Raw genomic sequence first — 20,130 nt, forward strand, 5'->3', positions numbered from 1 at the left:
GGTAAGCACCTTTTGGTCCTGGAAGATTTAGAACTAAGAGGAGAACGTTTTCAAAGAATCACAGTGATAATAGATACTTCTAAGAAGGATCCTGGTCTTCTTTATATACATCATTTAAGTTCTTGTGAAACTTAAGAGAATTTGGTTTAATAAAATAACAACCTTGAAACTTTAAATTGGAATGTGCAATTGAGCAATTAGCTTAGATGTGTGGTTTTCAGTCGTGTGCAGTTGTTGGAACATCCGAGAAAACTTTAGATTCACTGTGTTTACAAGATTTCTGGATCATTTAAGTACTCAGCAAGGTTTTGTTTGTTCATTTCAAGCAATTCAAAAATACATAATAAATGTAAAATGGCTGTTTGAAATAATAACATTGTTTAATTATGGAGTTTGTAAGCAAGACCAAATATTGTTCAAAGCCCCTTAAAAGTGATAGCTAAAATTTGCTAGGCGGTAAATAGAATAATATGATTTAAAAGCCTAACTTAAAGTTTAAGAGAGAGCTACGGTCTTAAATTTATAACTTGAATATATTCAACACTAATTGTGAAAATCAAAAGTGAACTTCTAAAGACTCTTATCTGCCAGAAGAAAGGTAGAGGGAAGGAATTGAAGGAAGGAAGGAAGGAAGGAAGGAAGGAAGGAAGGAAGGAAGGGAAAGGAGAGAGGCAGGGGGAAGGGAAGAAAGGAAGGAAAGGGGAGGGAGGGAAGGAAAGGGGGGAAGGAAGGCAGAGGGAGGGGAGAGGAGAGCAGGGGAAGGAAGGAAGGAAGGAAGGAAGGAAGGAAGGAAGGAAGGAAGGAAGGAAGGAAGGAAGGAAGGAAGGAAGGGAGGGAAAGGAAGAAAAACACCTCAAGGGCAAGAGAAGGCTTTTATCATCAATCTTCTAAGTCAGTGCCAGCAAGAGGGATGACCTTGGATCAGAAGTTGATGTTTCAGTGCCCCCAAGACTAGACAAAGAGCCATCTGCCCAGTGGGCATGCTCCTTCCATCTTCTTTCCAGATGCTTGCGCTGCACTGAAAATTTGAGTGAAGGAAGAACCTCAGGTTCCTTTCAGCTCTGAAATCCTGTGGTTTTAGGGATATTTCCCTTTGCTTCAAACTCTGGGCTTCTGGGTCCAAGACTAAAACTAATTCACATTCTATTTTCAAAAGGAGTATTAGATAAAAATGTGGACGTTGGGACCCAGACCCTGCCGGGGTCACGGAGTCCTAGAACTGGCACTAGCTCAGTGTCGACAGAAAGTTAGTTACTTTTCTCCGTTAGCCTCAGTTGTCCCACCCACAACACAACAATAGTTACAGTATTCAGATCCTAGGATTGTTGTAAAGATTAAACTCGAGAAGGAAGAGAAAGTGCTTGGCACAGAGGCAGGCATACAAAAAGTGATCCCTTGGGGTGTCTGGGTGGCTCAGTTAGGTGCCCAACTCTTGATTTTGGCTCAGGTCATGATCTCGGGGTCATGAGATGGAGCCCCCTCTTGGGCTCTGTGCTGGGCATGGAGCCTGCTTAAGATTCTCTCTCTCCCTTTCCCTCTGCCCTTCCCCCGGCTCCCACTCATGCACTTTCAAAAAGTGATCCCAGCAACTCTGGGGTGTAGTGAAGGCTACTTGCTAATATTTTCACACATGGGTAAGATTTTTAAGGCAAGTTAATTAAGAAGCATAGAGAAGTCAACATAGCTAGTAAATTGCAGACCCAAAACTTGGATGAACAACAAGTCCTTTGCTCTTTACACATCGTGAGGTTCTCTTTTAAAAGACCCAAGTGTCCTTAATCGAGAGGGATTTGGATGACCCATCCACTTACTAGTCATAGAATTCTGGACTCTCCAACTTACATATGGAGAATATGCTTTATGGACACAAGTAAGGAAGTTAACGGCTTCCAAGTTAATGAGTCCCCAAGTAAGAGCTTGTCCGTTTCTGGAGCCTCTCAGCCACACAGTACAGCTAGGTGTGGGGGGTGAGGTGGGGAGGTGTTACGCTGAGATCTCTGTGCGTTTATCTGTTGTGGGTGGAATTTCTGCAGCTTTACACCTCCTAGGGCCCCAAAGGCCCTGTAGAATTTTCACCCAACACGGGGGAAGGGACAGAGAAGGGAGAAAGTGGAGCAATTTTTTAAAACAATCTTGTCTGTGTATTTATTAAAATGTTCCTGCAATGGTTTTCAATAAACCCTACTCCCCAGGGAATCAGGGATCTGGGTAAGAGGATTTCTCCTTTCGAGGTCCTGCAGGGGGCTTTTCTTAGAAGGAAGCAGAAAATCAAGCAGAGTGTTCCAAATCCTGTTTGGAACCAGAGAGGCCTAATAAATAAACACGTAAAATATAAATGCTGTATACAGAGCCCTCTAAATTCGCTGACAGAATAAATGAACCCTCCCAGGTCCGAATTCTTTATTCTGTGCCAAAAAAGGAGCAGAAAAGAGAAAAAAGACCTATCCAAAGCCACCAAATCAACATTCAAGCTTGGAGCTGACCCCAGTCAACCTTGCGACCAACCTCCCTTTCGACAGGAAAAGACTAAACCCACTGGCCAGAGGGCTGTGAAGCAGACAGACCTTTCACCAGGGAAGGTTGGCACACAGGTCTACTTTGTGTTTCCTTGGCCTTTTCATTAGCTCACCCAGAACACCTTCCCACCTGCCTCCTCAGGGACTCCAAAGGTGGGGTACCTGGATAGGAAGTTTTCCAATGACTGCTTCTTGTCTTCCTTGCAAACAATGCCCTCCTTCTTCTGCTTTTCCATGTCTTTGATTCGGGACTGGAATGTATCGATCAAATCGAACACAGACTTCATTGATATAGGCACCTCATAGTATTGCTGTTTAAGATAGAATAGAAAGCATATAGTGTATAAGGGTGTTTCTTCCCTCTGTTCGGAGGAGAGGGCCTGGGAGAATTCAGGAGAGCGCTGGAGAAAATCAGAGCCTGCAGGGTTCATTGATTTATAAACTTTCTTCCGCAAATGTACCTCTGCTGATGTTTGGAGGTTCAGAATCCATGAAACAACGTCCCTTACCTTTTATGAGAATTTCTGAACTGCATACCTTTTATTGGAAAGGGTCCGTGCCTTCCTCATCACACATATCTTAGGTCTGTTTCTTTACCTCTGGGACTAAACTGGTTCCTATTCATTACACAACTGGAGAGAAGGTGAGAAATGCTATAACCAACACAGGGATAGAATAACCTGTTCGAGTATCTGACCTGAACTATAAGGTTATTTTCCACCAGAGGGAGGACTGTTCTGTGGTCATCAGGAATCTACATAAACAGTTTGTGATTCCCAGAGACTGTTTTATTGAGCAAGTGTCACTTAAAATTACGTCATGTTTCTACACGTATTCTCAGAAAAAAGTTGGACTCCAACTTAAAGATAATGCACTTCAGTTTCCTGGATCATAGCTGTCTGGACTTACAACGACAACCTAGGATGGATTTGAGGGCGGCTGAGCACAGGCAGCGTAAACTAGAGAGAAGTCTGGACATAGCTTGGAACTATGCCCCCAGTGGGAATTCAGTAAACTAGAATGTGAAAGCTAGCAGAGCCCTTTGGGCCCATCTAGTCCAGGCCCTCGCATTAGAGGTGGGGCTACACAAGTGAGGAATAGATTAATAAAAGGCCTCTCTCCAGATCCAGAAGAAGACTGCAAGCTGGATCAGCTATTCTGTTAGCCCGGGGGACCTTTTCCCTGATGATTTTCACGTAAGCATGGTATGCTATTGGTGTACCAGAATAGTTAAGATGTGCAGCCTGGAGCCTGCCTGTATAGGTATGAAGGGCAGTGCTAACTGGGCGAACTTCGGCAAGTTCTTTAACCACTCTGGGCCTCTCTTTGTTCTGCGAAATAAAGGTAATACTTGTCATTTATCTCAGAGGTTTGAGATAGGGATTGTAAAGGGTTGAGGTGACTGCCTGGCATGAGAAAAACACAATAAAGTTAGATATTTTGTTATTATTTTTATAATTATTATTAGTGTTACTACATGGCACAGTTTTTCATGGCTCAGAACCTCTGTCCCCAAGCACAGGAAGAAAGGTATAGAACTCTACTGTCTTGTCCATGTTGGATCAGGAGGTACACTTCCAGGCCTTTCCAGAGTAGGTCTATGCTAAATCTGGCTTTTCTGAAGGAAGAAGCCAAATACTCTTCACCTTTTATCCCTTGGGACTGGCACATCATAGCTATTCAACCGGTGTCTGATGAGTGCTTGACCCTGAATTTGGTCTGAGTCAAACAGCTGGGCCACAGGAGGCCATCCAACCCAGCTCTTTCCATAGACTGCATTTCTAGGCACAAACTCTATAGGGCAACAGGGAATATCTGAACCATTCCAAAACCTTCCCACTATAAAATAATTTGTGCCTATTCATATGTTTAATCGATTCATTGACAAAAAATTCAGAGTTGCTATTCTAAGGACTAGACCCGTATCATTTAAAACAGAAACCCATACCTTGACTCTCAGGTCCACATCTGTGAGCACCATGAAGAAGTCATTATAGGTCATTCCATATTCTTTCCTCAGCTCACCGATGAGATGCTGGTCTACCAAGTCCTCATCATCCACCACTCGCATGGGTTTTTCATTATCTTAAGGAAAATGAAATGTGAATAAATATAGGTGCGACAAGACAGAAATAAGTGGGAAGCGAATGGGTGAAGGCTCTGGGTCTCCATCCTGAGTTAATTAGAATAGCTTTCATTAATTGTACACATTCAACTAATATTTTATTTGAATAAAAGTTTCCCAAGTGAATAAGTAAATATAGAAATAAATGAATAAACTGATTTTGAAAGTCAGTCTTGTACAGATGATTAAGCCCCATCTCTGTCTGCCTTGGTCATAGTGAATCAGAAGGAGCAAAGTGAGAGTGAAGGCGGCTGAGTCATCCCTGGAAGAAGACTGCCAATTCTGCCCTGGGAATGAGTCATCACTCCACCTCACCAAGGAGTTTTCAAATTTATTTTAGTTTTAGTTATTCATCTAGTTGAGTCTAAAATCTGTGTTTTTTCCTCACTTTTATTAGAGAATCACTTTGGGACTCAGTGAACTATGTCATTGCTATAGAGAAAAATAAGCCTAGGTTCAAACTTGGCCACAGGTTCATTTTAGCTCCAAAAATGTAGGGCTCTTCATTATACAAATGTTGTAAGTGAATATAATTTCAAGCCAAGTGGTACTAAATGTATGGGAAGTTTTTAACCATTATGTATTTTTTTTAAACATCAAGCCCTAAAAATAAATTATTAGTTTGAAATGGTTCTCCAAGATGTCATTAGGTTGATGGGAAGTATGAACATGGCAACTCTTATGTCTCTGGGATCACAACATTTCTGAGATGAAAATGCTACTTCCTTCCCTTACGAGTCATAGTATTTCCCTCCACCCCACTAAAATTTTTCTCTGCAAAATAATCCCTTGTACTTAAAAAAATGTGAAAAATTCAAGTTAGCAAATATGTGATAATAGATGTATTAGTGAAAAGATTCTATCAGGTACCATCCACATAGCTACCCAATGAGTAATCCTGGAGTAGAAACAACCACAGTTTTGCAGATACAGAGGTTACAGAGCTTGTGTACCATAGACCATTGCTCTTTTATGGATAAAAAGGGGATGAAAACAGTTTAACTATTACTTTGGTTTATTTGATTAGGATCACTGAACGTATACAAACAAGGAAACTGATTTCCCCCAAAGCCGATCAAAACTCGAGAAGACTCTATTTTCCTCCCCCAAATTGTGACAGGTCATGGAGGAGGCTCAGAGGCATGGGAGCTGACAGCTTCTATGAGGGCCAAGCACTGTCTGCAAAATGAAAAATGACATGCTTCATGCGTATGAACTATTTTTTAAATGCATATTTTTGCTGCCATTAATTAATTATAAAGTGATGTAAAAGAATTGCCAGATTCATGTTGGTTTTTGTTTAATGTGTCTCATTGAGCAGAAAAAGCAAGTTGCTGAAGAAAATGCATAGAAGACATTATTTTTGGTTAAAAGGAAATAAAACAAAACACATCTGCACAGGAATAGACACCGGAGAATGTCCAGAAGGACATCTAGCTGGTGACAATGGCTGCTTCTAGGGAATGGAAAAGGTGAGGAGGAAACTTTCACTGTTTACTCCACACATGTCTATAGTATTTAAAATTTAACAAGTAGCATACTTTACAATTAATAATAATAATAATAATAAGGTAAATCATTAAAAACTGATTTTAAAAATGTTTTTAACAACCGATGATTCTAAAACTTTAAAAACCCGATTTTATCTTGAACCTAGGGATTACCATTTTTAATTCCCAACCTACAGTCATTTTTGCTTTTGTTCATTCAATAAAATATTTGTTGCCAGTGTCCTGAGCTAAGTCTATGCGGGACCCTGAATGCAGAGATAAGTAACTCGGATGGAGTTCAAGTTCCTAAATTAGAATCAAAATTAGACCATTATATCTACCTAACAGAGAAAGTTACATAAACCACTGAATGGCTGCGATGGAAGGAAGTTGGAGATTGTAGGAGATTTCAAAGATGGCCCCAATTCATCACCCCTCTCTACACCTAGACTCTTTGCTCAGAAACTGCAGCTCCCCGTTAAGGTGAATGGGTTAAACTGTTCCACCTCTTGAATCTGAGCTCATCTATACAACTTGCTTTGGCCAATGCTAGTTGATATTAGCATGGGTGACACAGACAGAGGCTAGAATTGGGCCTGTACATTTGGGATTGCTCTTGCCTCTACCATGGCCATGAGAACATGGCCTAGCCATCCACCCTAGCCTTCTGAAGGATGAGTTACACCAAGTCACCCTGGTCTCAGCCCAGATAGGGCCACTCTAGATCAGCCAACACCTGTTAACCCCTAAAGTGTTCAAGCACAACTAATATCAGTAGGACTGCAAATACACGGACCAGCCTCACCGAGGCTCACCAAGCCCAGCCCAGATGACCAGAACCCTGCAGACATGTGACTGAATGGTTAATAATTCTATGCCACTGAAATGTGTGGGTCTTTGTTACAAAGCCTTATTGCGGCAATAGAGAAGTGATACAGACGTTACTTGGCATAACCCAGTCACGTTACTGAGAAACAATAATCCAGGAAACATATGAAGCAGGAACTGAAGCAGATATTGTGGTGTGTTGTCAGGTCCCACCTTCAGAAGCAAGACCACTCTGAAGGTTAGCAGCCGACTCCCTCTCCAAGAATCACTCTCCTTAGAAAAAAGCTGCCTTTCCCCCAAGTCACACTCTTATTAGGGGGCAGCCCACATTCAATGGTTGATGAGGTGTGTGTGGGGGGGTAAATCTAAAAGACGTCCCCCTTGCCTCGAAGTGGACCACTCTGAAGGGTTGATGGCACTACAATTAAAATACCCTCTCTGTTCTCTCATACCCCTCACCTCTCATAAGCATTATTCCTGGGAATACTCCCCATTCACCCCGTGCACGCAAATCTCAGAGTCTGAGAGTCTTTTCCCAGAGGATAAACCTATCACAGAGCCCACCGGGGAGTACTAGTTACTAACAGAGTGAGGGTTAAGCCTCAGGGAATATGACTTCACTCTTCTCCAGTGTTCCTTCTAGTTTACCAAAATATGTCCCACTCAAGTATAGAGAGGACCTACGACCAAGATTTAAGCCAAACTTTTTTCTAACTGGGATATAGCAAGAAACCAGTTTCATGGTCTGGTTTCTCCTTTCAACTGAAATATTTTCTGAAACATTTTGACTCGACATTAAAAATAAAACATTTTATACTTCCAGACTACAGAATATCTAACGTCCTAAACGAACGTCTGTGTCAAGGAGGAGAATCTGCCCCCTCCGATGAAAGCACTAATCAGTAGTGGCTGCAAGGACGGGCACAACTCTACTGCGAGACAGTGTTCTCCTCTGGCCCAATTCTGAGCAAGGTGCGTGCAAGGCCAACTCCCAGCTCCAGTGGCACGCCCTGCCCTGTTAGGCTCTGCATTCTGTCTCATTCAGGCTTGAGACAGGACTGGGTAAACGCGAGACTCTCCTTAGTCTGGGAATGCAGCATACATCTGGCAGCTTCTTATTACATTTAACCAAGTTTTGCCAAAGCTCTCCAGTCCTCATTCGCAGGGCTTAGAAGCAAACATTCTTTAGGACACATGCTATAAACAGTCTACGTGGTCTTGATCCAGCTAAACGGATTCCCAGATCCAGACCCATTTGATGGGATTTGGCTATCCCACACAGCTTGTCCCTGACCCAAGATGACTGAGGAGGGACAGAAGGGAACGTGAACTCTGTCACACGCTGGTGGGGACCTGTCCTGCAACTGGGGCATTGGCCTGGGTGTCCATCCTTGAAGGACCTCAATTCCAAAAGTCAGTGGCCAATATCAGGTTGCAGTAGATTCCTTCATGTATTTGTTCTTCCATGTCTGACTACAGACAGCAATGACTGCAGAAAAATTCAGCTCCAGCCACAACTTATTAATCACCAACTGTGTGCCAGGCATTACGTTTGAAACTTCCATCCATGATGGCTTCTTCTCTGTGATATTCACAGTATGTCTCCTTCTCCCACCCTGTCCTACCTGAGTTTAGGCGTTCCACCGATGTCCCTGCACCACATCAGCCCCTCCCATTGCTTCAGAAGTTTCTTATCTCCTCTAGCAGTTTTTCGAAGCATGAGCCACTGTCTACCTTCATCACAACTACCCGAGGCACTTGTTAACAACACAACCCATGAACAGGAGGGGCAGCGGGAAAGGGAGAGAGAACCTCAAGCAGACTCCACGCTGAGCATGGAGCCCGACTCAGCGCTCAATCTCACGAACCTGAGATCATGACCCCACTGAAAACGACAGTCGGATGCTTAACAGACTGCACCACCCAGGGGTCCCAGGAATCTGCATTTTAACAAGTTTTCTGGATCACTGTTATGTGGTCTAAGGACAGAGAACAAAGACAGGTTAAAATCCAAATCCTAGACATAGCAACCAAGGCCATTTTTGTCCTGGACTCAGCTGACCTTAGCTAGCTGATCTCTGAACTCTTCCAAATATTATGCTCCAGGCTCTATTTTCAGTTTCTAGAAATATGCCTTCTCTTTCTGGAATGCTATCCCTTCCACATGGGAACTAATTACCTGTCAACCTGTCTTTACCTCATCTGTGTACTCACAACACTTTTATACCCTCCTGCAATCATGCTTGTCACCTCGTATTGCAACCAGTGTTTATGCACCTATTTTCCCACTAGATACGAACAATTCATCAATAGGGACTGACCTTTGATCATCTCTAAATCCCTGTAGCCTGGCACACATAAACACTAGGCACAGATTTGGTAATCATGAAATTTCTTCCCTAAGAATGATGTCACGTTAAAAAAAAAAAAGAGGGTAGTGAGGGATAGAGTAAAGAAGGTGAGCAATTCTGGGTCTTTCTAGAGAACCCACCATCCAACCCTTACACTTCTTTACCTTGTGAGCCTAAAACACAGCCAGTCTAAGTGTAATTTGAGAAAACTCATCACATAGATTTATTTTCTAAATTTGGGTTTTCACCCAAATAATAATTGCATTAATCATATTTTTTTATTTTCTATATAGTATGATCTCTTGACATCTTAAAAACCCTTTCTGACTGGGAAGAGATTGCCCCTTCCAAGGCTAGCCAATTCTTGGAGACAGCAAAAGGTCCAGCCTGCAGCAGCTCTCTGAAATGCAAGCCATCGAACCCCATGCCCTACCTCCTCGATCTGGCACATGCACCCCAGGAAACAGTATTCCTCTGCTTTAATCATCCCAGGTTCAGATACCAGGCAACTAGAGACCACTCCTATCGTGCAAAGCCTGCTGAAACCATTCAAACTAACCAATCAGAAACTATTCACCGTGTTCTTCCTTGCCTTTTTCTTGGGAACTCCAATAAAGGCAGTGACCTAGGCTCTCCCTTCCCTGTTTTTGCTTCTGCTTTCTGACCCAACCCTGGCTCCTCTTGTGGCCCTGGGAGGCGTGCTGCCGTTTCCTCTCTGGGACCCATGAGCAATAAATTCTATTTTCCTTTGACATTCTGATCTTTTGAGTGTCATTCACTGTGTTGCCTCATTCACCACCATACCTTAATAAACCCTGTCCAGGGGTAACAGGCAACATAGATCAACTGTGTTTATATGGCATTTAAAATATAACTATTCTATTCAAGAATTCAACACAGGCCAAAGCTATGTATAAATCTGAAAGCAAAGACTCCCGCAGAAGTTGAATTGCTTTGATCTCAAGAATATTTCTGGGATTGCTGAGCAGTCTGTAGATTAATCTCAGTTAGGAGACCGTGGCCTCCAGCAATGGGATTCACTTTTTTTTTTTTATTGGAAACAGACCAATTTAAATGACTTTGTAGTGAATTCCCTTATTCCCATTTTACTGTTTGAGTGGTTGGTTGTCTGCCTACTACCTCATTGTGAGATGAGTGTGGATGACGTCTACAGGTGGGACTAGTCGGGCCATTCCTGATCACAACATTGCTGCTTTTACTAGATCTCTAGAAAGAGCAACTTGTCCCATCTATGAAGAAAGTGTCCTCCCAGGTTCTTTTCTGTCCCACAGACTGACTCTATCAAAACTTAGAAGTTATTTAAAATTTATTTGAAAAATACATTTAGAAATTTTTAGTGACTCCACATGGTTTACCAAATAAATTTTGGATTCTCTGGCCTGGTTATTTGGAACCCTTCTTTTTCCCTCTGTTCTACACTTAACCTTCTGCTCGAAAGCAAACCTAGGGGCAAATCAGAACCACTTGAGCGATGTTTTAAAAACATAAATTCCCAGACCTCATTCCCAAACTGGCTCAGTATCTTGGAATGGGGAAGGGAGCCGGAATCTGAATTTTCATTCTAATTTATAAAGAATACCTATAAATTGAGATTAAAAAGAACAATCCTGAGGCACCTGGGTGGCACAATCGGTTAAGCATCTGAGTGTTGGTTTCGGCTCAGGTCATGATCTCAGGGTCATGAGACTGAGCTCCGCATCGAGCTCCGAGCTCAGCATAGAGTCTGCTTGAGATTTTTCTCTCTCCCTCTGCCCCTCCCACTCATGTACTCTCTCTGTATTTCTCTCAAATAAATAAATCAATCTTTTTTTTTTTAAAGAACAATCCAATAGAAAAATAGGCAAAGGGCACTAAAAACAAAATATAAATGCTTCCTAAACATATGAAAAGATGTTCAATCATACTCAGAAGAAGAAAAATGCAACCCAACAACACACTGCACTAAGATACCATTTTTCATATACCATATTGGCTAAAAACATTCACAAGTTTGGTTTTACACTGTGTTGGAGAGATTTGGGGAAATAGACCCTCTTACACATTGCTGGTGGGATGGCAGTATGGTACACCTCGTGTGGAGAGAAATCTGGTGATATCTAACAAAACTAAATACATTTTCCATTTGGCCCAACTATCCTGCTTCTCCGAATCTGTTGTAAAGATAGACCCACATAGATAGAGTGACGTGGGGATAAGGTAACTTACTGTGAAATTGCTTATAATAACAAAATACTGAAAACAATCTAAGTGCCCATTAACGAGGGGACTGGTTAAATAAACTGTGGTAGAATCTCACAATGGCTTGATGAAGAATGAGGACAATTTCTACATACTCCTAAAGGAAGGTCTTTAGGAAATATTTTTTAGGTGAAAAAAGTAAAGTTCAGAGTAGTATAAATACAATATTTTGTACTAAAAAGGGGGAATATAGTGCTTATATTTATTTGTATTTACATAAGAAGCACTAAATTCATAAATAAGAAATCATAAAAATACCTATGGGGCAGAGATTAATACAGTATAGCGGTCAGGAATGGGTATAATGTTTGTCGGTCTATACCATCCTATGTAGCTTTGACTTCAGAATCCAAAACATGCATCATCTCTTCAAGAAATTAAATAAAAACAAAAGTACTTTGATGGAGTCATCACCTATGAAAAAAATCTCCATTTTCAAGGCCCCTCCAATAAATTAACCCACTTTTCAAAATTCTCTGATATTTACCCCTTCTCTAATGACTGCAATTGGAAGAGCTTATCCCTCCAGCATATTCTTTAAGCACTTCTTTTGAACAATTGACTTATCAGGTGCTTTTCACCCCTTGATCATCAGGGGTTGGTCTTGACACTGATACACTTGAAAGTCAGGAGGACAGTGAAATGGGGTGACTAAACAACCTGGGGGCGGGCTCCCCAGCCTCTAGGGCACACAAGTGATTGATAATGAGAGATTGAATAAACAGGGAGGGACACCCAGCCAGTGTCTGTGAATCTGCTCACGCACCCAGCCTGGCCTCCCAACACAAGGTGGCAGAGTCTAGAGAAGGCAGCTGCCAGACTTTGTCACCACTGATGAAAGGAGGAGTTGGGGCAGAGGGCCAAATTTTCAGGTACTCCTGAGGGAAAGTGACATTTCTACATTGTTAGGAGCTGGGGAAGCTTGTCCATAAAGAACAATTCTCTTCAATAGGATCAAAGAGAGTATTAGGCTGAAACAGAGTCTATTGTTCTCACCTATAAAAGGTATTTTAGAAATTCACCCATGAATTCCTTATTCATATGACTATGGAATCAATTTCTCTCCTGTTGTCCCATCCAGCCACATCCCCATCAACTTTCCACCTCCTTTTTCATCGAATACCCTCAAACTCTTCTTCCTTCAAAGGAAGCTTTAAAGAACTTCCTCTGCCTCATAAAAATATCCTGTTGTTATAGCCCTTAAAAGCTGGTGATTGAATATCAGTGTCAAATATTTTTCATCCCTGTATCTTGCTAAGAGAAAAACATGCTTCCTGTGTTTTCCCCTTATTTCTCTTTCTGTTCTGCAGTAAAGTACCTTTATTATTTTTTTTTTATATTTATTTGAGAGAGAGAGAGCATGAGCAGAGCGGAGAGGCAGAGGGGGAGGGACAAAGAGAAGCAGACTCCCCGCTGATGCCGGGTTCGATCCTAGGACCCTGGGATCATGACATCAGCTGAAGGCAGATGCTTAACTCACTGAGCAACCCAGGCGCCCCAGTAAAGTGCCTTTAGCCAGCTACTTCTTCCTATCTGGCACACTTAGTCTATAATCCATCCTCTTCATATATACACCAATTTTTCTATTCAATTGATATTTTAAATACCACTAACTATTAGGAATGCTTTTATGTGCTATGTCTTTCTAAACTCTCACATATAATATTATTTATCTTGGATGGCAAAACCAGATGGGCTTATTCCGCGTTGCAATTTGCTCAGACTTGAGTGACTTTCATTAGGCTAATGACTGAAATCTTAAAGTAAACTTCCTGGTATCTGTAGACCCATCATCTATAGTCCAAATACATTTAGCAAAATGGACCAGCTGGTGAGTACAGCCCACAGTGTAGTTGGATGTGGGTCTCTCTTTTTAAGGCCCAGTAAAAGTCTGGAAGAGTATAGAGTGCTTGATTTATTTCTAAGGAAAGTAAGGCCATCTGATAGGTTTCCAGCTGAAAATCGGTCAAGGCTAGAGTTTGGTTCACTGAGTCCATGGTGCACGCCAATTCCTGTTTTCCCATGGCTGGCTCCCAGTCTTGGCTGAAAATTCTGTGGCCTTTCCCATAAGGAGGGTAAGCTGGGACATAACACCAGGAGAGAAAGGCCTTCCAGGAATTAAATGAGGAACAAAAGAGAAGCCCCCCCCAGATCATGTCCAAGCTGCCATTCAGGGAGAGGCAAACACCCAAAGCACAATACCTGACTTCCAATAGGGCAAGAAAAAACCCCTCAGTGCCTCTACGGCTCATATTCAATCCAGATGTCTAAAAAACAGCAGGATTAATGCTAAAAATTTGCCAGGGCAGCACCAGATGCTTATAACAGTTGGGGCCACATAGAGGCTGAAGTAGAACATATAATGATTTTTCCAAATTTCTCCAAAATAAGGAATGAGGATTCTTTGTGTAAGGGTTGGTGGGCCACACATTTGACACTGGGAACACCTGGCAGGGAGGCCTTTCGTCGCCAGCCGGCACCACTTTCTGCACTGGATTGAATACCTACTTCCTCTCTAGACATCTGGATTGTAATTAAGCTCACTGGATCTTGCTACTATTTGAAAATCCAGAGGCAAATGGTTGAATCTCAGTTAAACACTAAATACGTGGCTTTGCACTATTAGTCTTTTGGGCTTTGGTTTTATTACCAGGAGTAGTAATGCACCTTGCGACCTGGAAGGGCAGTTGTGAGGGTTCCTTGTCAACATTCTGTAATTAGCAGAAAGCAATTACGAGTGCTTTTTAATTACAGGTGCTCTAGTCCCTGTGACAGCTCATTGAGCTCCACATGCCTTCCAGAAAAAATGGTGATGATGACCACATAATAGTGTTTATTACACGGCAGATCTTTATAGGTGTTATCTTACTAAATCCTCACCACAGCCTGTGAAATAGATATAATTATTTTCTAGGCTGAGGTTTAGGAAGCAACTTGCCCCAAGTCACACAACAAGTAAGTTGGGACTGTAGATTTGAACCGGTCCGTTTGACTCTAGAACTTCTTTTGTGTCTTCTGTTTGTATGATTATTGTTGTGGTTAAGGGCTTTGTTGTTGTTGTTCTCCCTACCAAACATACATGCAGCACAGGGGTTAATGTCCACAAACCACTCACCGATCCACAATGTTTTATGATGGGACATCGGAAAGAATGGTATTTATTTTTCTTTGGCGCTAATTCAGGGGAAGGTGAGCTAATAAAGACAGAGAATGAATAACCGAAACTTCGTATCTGAATAAATTCTAGAAGCCTGCTGTACAATATTGTGCCTATAGTTACCAATACTGTATTGTGCACTTAAAAATTAGTTAAGAAGATTGGCCTCAGGGCACCTGGGTGGATCAGTTGGTTAGGCATCCCACTCTTGATTTCAGCTCAGGACATGATCTCAGAGTTGTGAGATCGAGCCCTGTGTCAGGCTTGGTGTTAGGCATGGAGCCTAATTAGGGTTCTCTCTTTCCCTCTGCCCCTCCTCATCTCTCTCTGTCTCTCTCCCTCTTTTAAAAAAAAAAAAAAGGTTGGGATCACATGTTTTAACCACATTTTTTTTTTTTAAGTAGGCTCCACGCCCAGTGTGGAGCCCAACATGATGCCTGAACTCATGACCCTGAGATCAAGACCAGGCTGGGACCAAGAGTCAGATGCTTAACCATCTGAGCCATCCAAGCGCCCCTTAACCACAATTTTTTTTTAAAAAGATTTTATTTATTTATTTGACACAGAGACAGCCAGTGAGAGAGAGACAAGCAGGGGGAGTGGGAGAGGAAGAAGCAGGCTCCCAGCAGAGGAGCCTGATGCGGGGCTTGATCCCACAAAGCCGGGATCACGCCCCGAGCTGAAGGCAGATGCTTAACGACTGAGCCACCCAGGCGCCCCCTTAACCACAATTTTTAAAATATGATTTAGAAACTAGACAATATCCAAACCAAATTGACATTATCATGACATAATTATGACTGCTATGTGTTCTATTACATCAAGATCACATGGCAGAAACATCTGTGAGATAATGTGTTATATATATAGAAGTTAATTGTTAACTAATGGGGAAAATATGTCTTATATTCTTTCCGAGGAAATGTATTTTATGAAAAATATGCAGGATGTGCAAATGGTGAAATATGAAGGACTTCCATTGTAGTTAAAATAAAAAAATTTAAAAAGTAGAGAATGCATGAAGGGGAAAAGTTTTTTTGTGTTTTTTTTTAAACATAAAGCCCCAGAGATGTAATAATTATAAAAGAAACTGGGTGGGTCAGATCTGGGGCTTCTGACTCTGCGACCAAACTACTCACAGTAAGTCTTGCAACATTCCCATGAGAACTGCAAGGAGTTAGACAGCTGCCCAGTGCTGAGCTGGACGCCTCGTGAGCCTCACACGCACCATTAATATGAAAAATTGTGAAAACTCTACATTCAGCCAAATTCTTCGGCTCTCCAAAAGGACTTGGGTGCAGTTCAGTCCATATTTTCAGTGACTTTTCATTTCGCTGAACAGCCTTTCTCAGCCCTCCCCAGTCCTGCCAGAGTCAAGTGCTTCCAAGGGTCTGGCAGTCCCCATCTGTGAGTGAGTCACCTGCAGCATGAAGCAGGAAGATCAGATGGTATTATTCACAGGCAAGGAGACTCCAGATCCAGAAGAAACCGTCTACATACCTTTCTGGCTCTCCCACCACTGTATTACTTCTCTCATTTTTCTCCGCCTTATTGACTTTCAAACCATAGAATGCCTGCATATTATTTTTCATTTGTGAAGTGCTGAAAACTTAACACCAGAACCATCCAGAATAGTTACGTAAATAGGTAGGTAAACTGGCCTTTGTTACCACAAGGAAAGAGCCCTCCGAATACCTGAATTTTCCTCTTAATTCCCCACTGACCTCTCCCATAAAGTTTGTCCCACCTTAGGTATGAGAAAACCAATAATGTAATTAAAATGTTTAAGAAAACCTAGCTGGAAGTGGTCGATTTTCATGGTGCTGTTGTTGACAGGGCCAAAGATGGTGATCACGGAGATTTTCCTGGTGGCCATCTTGCAGAAACTTTCCAGATACTCATCTCGCTGCTGCACATACATGTTGTTCTCAGCCTTCGGAGCCGTGATCAGCTAGAGGTGGGAGGAGGAGAGCAAATATTCATTCACAGTGATAGTTGTACACAGAGGCAAAATCCAAAGGGATAATTTGGAATAGAGGGCTGGTAGTGACTGACGCTAAAGTCAACTCAACCGAAGTGTTCTATTGGACAGTTAGCATAACTCGAGCCAAAACAGGCCATTTGGAAAGGCCCCCTGTTTTGTAATGGCTCCAGATGCTTTAGAGTTTTCTGTTCCCACTAGTTATCTTTACTACTAGTCTTCATGTGTCCTAGCTTTCTCATTAGTGAACTCCGCTCAGGAAGACTTATTTTGCAAGGCTATTGTGAACGTTACATGAATACCGGACATGTAATCATTGTTCAGTAAGTGCTTTCCCCCTTCCTTCCTTTTGGTCTTTATTATCCTAATGGGCTGCTCAGACATTTGTGAATTCAGTGGTTACTACTCTTTTGTTTCATGTTCCATAGGGTTGAGAGAGCTTCATAGCCGTTGTGACTTCAAATCCGTACATAGATTCTGTTTCATTTTTAACATACTTTACTAGGCAACCTTGCCGAAAATTTGTAGGATGGCCTCGTGGCCTGTGTTTTATCACACAGTATATATTCATTGTCACACTGGGCCTGTACAGAGCTCCTGGCAGACCTCTTTGACACTGGAGTCCCCCATGACAGGCTGGACTTTGCTCTTTCAGTTCTGCCTTCTATAATTCAGGCCTGGCATTTTTCAACAAGCTCCTGTGAGTCTTTTAAGCTCACTGTGAACCCCTGACTTCTGGGGAAAAAAGAGAAAAGACAGAGCAAAAAGAAAGAGATGTTATAGTCACCAGAGCCATCTGGGAAAGCGGATTTTATAATTTTGGATAAAAGGAGGATACCCTTCATTTTTAGGGCTTCTGTTGAATGCTCTAAGAATGTCTCAAAGTTTCCATCTAACTGGATATAAAAGCTTTTCTACCTCCTTGATTATGTTTGTAGCCTTTTCCTGAGCCTTCTCCAATTTTACCAGGTTTTTCATGAGTAGAGACCAGAACTCTGTACCACACCCCACGAGTGGGTGGGCCTGGTGCTGTTCACCCTGGAGGTGGAAGGACATGGACTTGCATTCTGATGATGAGCAGGTCTTTGTTGAGCTCTCTGACCCCAAATAGCTCACTAGGCTGCTGTCTGCATGAACACTGTCTGTTCACCCTTTGCTAACTCATCACTTGGCTTAGAGACCAGGCTCTATACACTTTCTCAAATCTGACCTCGTTCAAATTTATCAGCCACTTTTCTACTCACCCATCTAACCTTATAAAATGTTTCTGAAGTTTGTGGCTATTAGCTTGGCATTTTTCAGAGGGCAAGTCGCCATGTTGTTCATCTCTTCCAAACACTTTATCGAAATGGTTAATACGCCTGCCCCCAGCTTGATACCGCTATTTATCCTTCTCTGACAGAAATGCGCTTATTGGTGCCTGCAGGCTTTCCCTTTTAAAAATTCCTTGTGCTTGACAAAATACTATCCTTCGTGGAAATCAAAGTGCATTCAATAACTTCTGAGCAGAACATTAACAAAGATTTTTCTGGGATGAAGCTATTTTTTTCCTCAGGTTGTTATTTATTTAAGTGGTCATGATTTTGTTTATTTTTGATTTTGTGTTTATATTCCTGTTCAGATGGACAGGGTGGGTAGGACATACTTATTTTAGAAATGTAATTTCCCAAGAGGACAAATAATATTTTCCCAAATTTATTCATTGATTCATACTTAGCCATAACAAAGATTTAAAGTGGCTATAAAAAGATATGGTGATGGTATTTTTGCTTTGTTAGTTTTCAGTTGGTTTTATGATGTTTGAACATATTTCTCCAGGTTTGGATGGTGGCCCATATCTTGGCGCTTTATTTTCAGTTGATATGTTTTAAGTCTTTCTTTCTGGCCGTTCTTTGCTCACACACACACTATTTTGAAATAGATGAACGTTTAAGTGAAAACACAAAATAGCCAGAAACCAAGGTGAGATTTACTGGTAATGATTTTGGGTTTCCTTTTCTAAATGAAGGATATACCCCAATTTAGAATCTACTTAGAGGAGTCTAGAGCACAGCTGCCCACATGCTAGACGACTGACTGATGGTTACCTGCCTCTGTAACTCCGAATCCATACATCGATTCTATTTCATTCTTAGACTTTGCCATGGACCTTTATAGCCCACGGACGGACCATGATAGGACAGGATTTCAAGAGTCCTCACAGCTCCCTTTGGCCTGTTTCTCCCTCTTGTGAATAACTGGGAACTTCAGACAACATAGAATCGCACGGAACCTCATCCTCCCCTGCCTGGCAGCTTCTCTCAGTACCTCTGAACACAGTAGCCTTAGGCCACTGGATACCCAGTGGGAATCAACATAAATAAATAAAGAGCTCTGATGTTTATTTTCGCCTCGGGACCTGTGCCCAGGGATGCCTTCACCTACCCGTGAGGTGACGTTTATTTTGCATGACTCACTTCCTCCCTCTGCAACCTGGCCCCAGGCTCTCTCTTGCTAACCTTTCCTCCCATTCCTCCCTTACATGACCTCTTCACTCCGTAGCCAGACCGGTCTCCGTTATGAAATGAAAGGAATCTGGGCAGAGTGGCAGAGAGAAAGGGCGACTGTAGTCAAAGAGGAAGGGACTGCATTTGCTCCTAGTCCAACATTGGCTACCTTGTAGCCTCCACAAGGCCACTTAACCTTATGAACCTTGGCTTTTGCGTCTTTACAATGGAACCACTTTCCTGACAATAGTAGTGAGAATCAAGAAAATAAAAAATATATACATGGGGCGCCTGGGTGGCTCAGTCATTAAGCGTCTGCCTTCAGCTCAGGGCGTGATCCCGGCGTTATGGGATCGAGCCCCACATCAGGCTCCTCTGCTATGAGCCTGCTTCTTCCTCTCCCACTCCCCCTGCTTGTGTTCCCTCTCTCGCTGGCTGTCTCTATCTCTGTCGAATAAATAAATAAAATCTTAAAAAAAAAAAAAAATATATATATATATATATATATATATATATAATATATATATATATATACAGGTACAGGCTGTGTGCACGCAAGCACCACATGCGTACGCTGCCTCTGAAGAGTTGACTCATTCCTTCTTCTGCCTTGGCCCCTATCACCACTTCCACCCAGAAATCCCTCCCCTTCCCTCCACCTTAACTGCACGCAGGCAATCTTCAAAGGCAGCATCCTCCTTAACCTCTTTCCTAGCCTACAATAGTCACTTTCTCCTTTGAATTGCTGTTCAAATGCTGGTCCATGTTCCTCAGTTTCCATAGATCATTCCAGCCAGAGGAGAGGAGTAGTGGTCCCCTGCTTAGGAGTGTCTAGATGCCCCCTGCAAACCAGCTGATAAAGACCCCTCTCCCCTTGCATTTAATCTGCAGCTCCAGCTCGCATCGGGGACCGTAGAGGAGGCTATCATGTGAACAT

At 42.3% G+C, this 20,130-nt stretch overlaps 1 protein-coding gene across 1 annotated transcript in view; it reads right to left on the minus strand.

Annotated features, from left to right (window-relative positions):
- CCDC80 (coiled-coil domain containing 80) overlaps window positions 1-20,130 on the minus strand; it is a 35,301-nt gene that overhangs the window by 7,796 nt on the left and 7,375 nt on the right. Inside the window, exons 3-5 of the mRNA XM_008706587.2 lie at window positions 16,521-16,677; window positions 4,465-4,601; window positions 2,679-2,827 (exon numbers count right to left, since the gene is read on the minus strand). Of these exons, the coding sequence (XP_008704809.2) occupies window positions 2,679-2,827; window positions 4,465-4,601; window positions 16,521-16,677 (443 nt within the window). The remainder of the gene's footprint in view (window positions 1-2,678; window positions 2,828-4,464; window positions 4,602-16,520; window positions 16,678-20,130) is intronic.

Source organism: Ursus maritimus, unplaced genomic scaffold, assembly GCF_017311325.1.
Source record: "Ursus maritimus isolate PB19 unplaced genomic scaffold, ASM1731132v1 scaffold_4, whole genome shotgun sequence".
NCBI classification, from domain to species: Eukaryota; Metazoa; Chordata; class Mammalia; order Carnivora; family Ursidae; genus Ursus; species Ursus maritimus.